The following is a 5,153-nucleotide window of genomic DNA, read 5'->3' on the forward strand; positions in this document are numbered from 1 at the left end:
TAGTAAATGAATTCAAGAAGCACTAGTATAACACATAAATTACAGGATACAAATCGACAAGAATTCATCAGAGCAAGAAGATTTTCAAGAAAAAAGAAAAGAAAAGAAGAAGAAAGAATAAAGCCGATGGACATACACATCACAGTGTTGTTGGTACAGGCATCAATGTTCTTGGTATACACCACACTAACTCAATGCAAGAATGACACCACCACCTTTCCCATCCCACCGTTGCGATCTTCTTCTCAGAAGGCGCCACCGAGGACCGCGGCGGCGAGGACTCCGAGCGCGGCGACCCACCTGCCGGTGAGGGAAGAGGCAGCGTTCTTGGTGTCGTCGGCGGTGGAGTCGGCATCCTCGGCCTCGGGCGCCTCGGCGATTCCGGCGGACTTCTTCTTCTTCTTGGGCTTGGACTTGGTTGGCGCGGGGGCGGGGGCCGGCGCCGGGGTGGGCGGCTGGGGCCCGAAGAGCTCGTAGGGGAGCGGCACCTTGTCGACGGAGTAGATGGAGAGCGGGAAGTCCTTGCTGACCACGCTGTTGAGCAGCATGTTGTTGCCCTTGACGCCGGTGGAGACGTTGACGTTGTTGCCGGAGGGCTTGATGGCGTACTTGTAGGGGCCGGTGTGGCCGGAGGCCTGGGTGTTCACCTTGTCCTTGATGTTGCCGAGCATGGAGAGCGAGTAGAACCGGGGCAGCACGCAGTAGAGCATCATCTGGATCTGGTCCTGGCTGGAGAGGCTGTTGAGGGTGCCGGCCTTGAGCGAGTCGAAGGCGTCGTCGGTGGGCGCGAAGATGGTGAGACCGTTGTAGCTGTCCGTCAGCTGCGCCTTGAGCTGCGTGTCCACGCGGGTCTGCTCCAGCAGGTCGCAGAACTTGGTGAACCCGCCGGCCTTCTTCAGGATAGCGATAGGGTCCGTCGGCGGCTTCCCGTCGGCGGTTGCCGCGCCGGGAGCGTCGGCAGCGGGTGCGGCAGGCGCCGGCTTCGCCTTGGCGGGAGCGACCGCCTTCTGCGCCGCGGCCATTGCCGACACTGTTGCCAGGAGGAAGGCCACGAGCAGGATCCGCGACGCCGACGCCATTGCGGTGGGTGGTGGTGAGGAGGAGGAGCTAGCTGGGATCTGAGAGTGAGCGCGGCCTCGTGGTCTGTGTTTAATAGACTTATAGTAGCGGTGGGTGGCGACGAGACTGGTGAGTGTTTCAGTTTGTGTATCAGAGCTGAGCTGTAGCGGGGCTCGAGCACCGTGGAAATTCCTGTGAGCTAGTTAATCTGACAGCAACTTTCTCTCGTATTTACGCGTGCGCGATGTGATTTACCAACTACCTGAACATGAATTAGATTTTTTTTAAATAGTACATTCGAAGAAATGTAGAACTGCAATATCATGCTGCTCACTCAAAATTAACAGATTTTTATATAACCAAAAGTTTATTTGATTCCATCATAGGAAAACAAAGGATTATCAAAAGGAGGGTTGAGTTGATGTAAGGTATAAAATTAGTACAAACAATTTTTTTTGGAAAACTTTCTATGAGATTCAAATCTACAAGTGAAATAACCACCATAGTATTTTTTTTTTCAAGAACAAGACACACCATGTGTAAAATTATAAGGATCTTAGTCCTCCAAAATTCATGTACAAATCCTTTAAATCAAAGAGGCCCTTAATGGAACCAACTATAATATTATATAACTCGAGTTGGTTTACGACGAGAATCCAACTGTAATAAAAAAAAAGGAGGGTCAGTTTTTGTTAAGAAAGTGTGGGATACCCATTTTATATTTGCTTTTGTAATTGTTATCACTGCGAATTTGACCAAGTCAGAGGTGGGCCGCGATCAAGATGGTCTGAAGATATATATACATGGAGGAATACGTAGATCGGCCTTTTATACCAAGTTGGGCTTAATTGCCCGTGTATCTGTAACATATTAGATCGTATGTTAGTTTAGAGATAGAATCTTACTCGTGCACGGTTTAGTGCACGCCCACATTAGAAAGTCCCCTGGACTATAAATATGTACCTAGGGTTTATGGAATAAACAACAACTCACGTTCAACCCCAAAAACAAACCAATCTCGGCGCATCGCCAACTCCTTCGTCTCGAGGGTTTCTATCGAGTAAGCGACATGTCTGCCTAGATCGCATCTTGCGATCTAGGCAGCACAAGCCCCACGTTGTTCATGCGTTGCTCGTACCGAAGCGCTTTTGATGGCGAGCAACGTAGTTATCATTAGATGTGTTAGGGTTAGCATTGTTCTTCGTTTAAGCATGCTTACGTAGTGCAACCCTTGCATATCTAGCCGCCCTCACGCCTATCTCGAGTGTGGGGGCGGCACCCCGCTTGATCATTATTTAGTAGATCCGATCCGTTACGGTTGCTCCTTGTTCTACAAGGATTAGTTTAATATCCGCAATAGTTAGGCCTTACAAAGCGGGGAGGATCCGGTGGCACGTAGGGTGGCGTTCGCAAGTCCTAAACGGGATGTTCCTAGGATCAACTTCATGTTGGTTTTTTGGCCTTGTTTAGGATCGGCTTACGAGCACCGTGCGTGGCCGCAAGGCCCAACTCCGGAGTAGGATGATCCGATTATGCGGTGAAAACCCTAAATCGTCGTAGATCTCATTAGCTTCATCTTGATCAAGCGGGACCACCAAGTATTCGTGCACCCCGTACGGATCATGGGTGGATCGGCTCTTTGAGCCGATTCACAGGATAACTCGAGAGCCGATCGAGGCTCGTATTTAACGTTTACATGTATGCCCTGCAGAAACTAAGCGAGGCATCCTCATCACCTTCCCCGACCGGGTATAGGTCGGGTGGCACGCCCTTGCACTTCGCAACGCCGCGTGTGACCGGAAGAGCATTGCGGGCCGTCGCTCGGAGGGGTCTCGGCCAGCCGCAGCTCTAGGCTCTTCCCGGCTCTACGGTGTTGACAAGGCCGCCGCCCGTCGGTGGGTTTTGGCGATCAACACATTCTCGGCACGCCGGTGGGACTATCGTCTACATCAACCACATCGCCATCTACATCCGAGATGGCGGACGGCACGCCGCTCACCTACGGGGATCCGCCTCGACGACCTCAAGAAGCAATACAACGAGATCAAGGCTACCCTCGAAGCCGACCTCATCGGCTCTTTTCGCAGAACCCGTTCCGGTGGCATCGGATGGAAGGGGTTCTCACCGCAAGGTGCGCTCGATGGGATAGACCTCTCTACCCCGTCGGAGGAACGTACCGTGGGTCCGCGGCAGGAGATCAACTACCTGGTGGCTCACTCACTACACCGCCACTCTGAGAACTTGGTCAACGTGTTGGAGCGTGTCGCTCTGCGCGTGATCCAGGAGATCATGAGCCACCAGTACTCGCCGTCAGGACCAGCTCTCGGGACTCATCAAAGAGAGTTGCCGTCCCAGTCCCGACTACCAAGCAGAGGAAAGCCGATGGCGAGACTTCGGCTGATGCGAAACGCATTGCTCGTCCTCCCGACGGAGCCTAGGGCTCTAGATTTACACAAGGGGAACTACGATACCTTCATGAGAGGGCGTTGACCCAGCGAGCCGGCGAAGATTATGTTCACCACACGGTTTGTTTGGGTCCAACAACGATCTAACGAACAGCGACCACGTCGGCTACACGAATCCCAACGGAGCTGACGTGCGAGTACACGCAAAGCCGATATCCGTAGTTACCGGACGATTCGGCTCGAGGGAGGCATATGGTCACCACACCGGACGGATGGTAAATGTTAGCCGGTGGAAAATCGGCCAGAAAAAAAAGGGGAGAGAAGCAAAACGTTGCAAACGTAGCGATTAACACATCAAGGCCCTACCGAGAAGCGAGAATCATCCGTCTATGAAGGCCCTACCGAAGAAACACACCAAGGGCGATGATGGCATCAACACGGATGCGTTCCGCCTCGGCGATCTCAGCCTCGTCATCCGCGTCTTTGCCCGTCACCGGCTGATTGCTCGGGGAACGGATTTCAGCCGGATCGGTCTTCGGATCGGCCGTGAGACCTTTTGCTTCTTCTTCGGAGCGGGCAACAAGGGCCTCCTTGTCTTGGATGAGCCGTTTGGTCACCCTTACCCTCTCTTCAAGGTCCTCCAGCTCCTTGTGCAAGGTCTCGAGTTCGGTGCGGGTGGCGAAGTATCCGTCTTGGCGTCCGCAGCAGCCTTCTTCTCATTGAGCCGTCGGCACTTCTCGGCAATGTCGGCTCTCGGCGGAAGTTGGGAGTGGCGAAGAGTAATCCTTTGGCGAGCTGATTGCACCCGTGACTTAAAAACCGACGGGGTGACAGCGGGCCAAAGCTTCACTTGCGGTGGTCATAGGGAGATGAGGATGGATATCCTCGAGGATGCCTTTGACTTCCTCGGAATTCTCAATCGAGCCTCAATAGAGGTAGAGAGCAAGTCCTTGAGGCGCCGGAGCTGGCCACGGACCGTGCCGATATCCGGCTCCCACTTGCCTTGGAAGGAACGGGATCGATGGATGCTCGGGTCGAACGAAAGCAAGCTCGAGAGATCACAACCCTGATAAGGCAAGCACAGTGAGTTTAACAGGTAACAAGGAACTGGTGGAGCCAAAGATGAGAGACATACCTCTCCCAAGGGAGAAGGAGCAGCCGACGCAGTAACGATCGGCTTTTCTGGGGGCTCGGTTGGATCAACCACTCGTGCAGCCGGCCGGCGTCGGGGCAGCTAGCTCCGGGGTAGCGGACGGCCTCGGTACCTCCTCAACATCCCCGCTAGACGTTTCGGCGGCCTACAAGAGGAAGTGATTAGCCGATCCAAATGATAACGGGACAAGCATGAAAGCGTGACCACGAAGATCATTACATTCGAGACCTCCCGGCTTGATGAAGAGGTTGGTGGGTTCTTACGAGCCCTTTGACACGAGCGGTGCTTCGTACGTAACCCCGATCCGGTCGGGGCCTCGAGGAACAGGGGTTCCGGTGATCAACCTTTTCTTGGAAGCCGGCGCCGGCGAAGCCGTCCGACTCCGGGTAGTGGACCTCTCGGAATCACCCGAGTTCGATTCTCCCGGGCTGGTTTCTTCGGCTCCGCTGGAGGATCCTTCAGTAGAGGCCTGTAGGAAAGGATACAAGCGCGTCATGAACAAATTCTTTGAAAAAAGCGGACGAACACCTGCAGGG

The 5,153-nt window shown here is 53.7% G+C and overlaps 1 protein-coding gene across 1 annotated transcript; it reads right to left on the minus strand.

Moving 5' to 3' along the window:
* LOC124649588 (fasciclin-like arabinogalactan protein 12) lies at positions 1 to 1,096 on the minus strand. Its single transcript, XM_047189190.1, has one exon. It carries the CDS (start codon positions 1,077 to 1,079, stop codon positions 246 to 248), a length of 834 nt encoding a protein of 277 aa, XP_047045146.1. The 5' UTR covers positions 1,080 to 1,096; the 3' UTR covers positions 1 to 245.
* Between the last annotated feature and the right edge of the window lie 4,057 nt (positions 1,097 to 5,153).

Source organism: Lolium rigidum, chromosome 4 (genome assembly GCF_022539505.1).
Source record: "Lolium rigidum isolate FL_2022 chromosome 4, APGP_CSIRO_Lrig_0.1, whole genome shotgun sequence".
NCBI lineage: Eukaryota > Viridiplantae > Streptophyta > Magnoliopsida > Poales > Poaceae > Lolium > Lolium rigidum.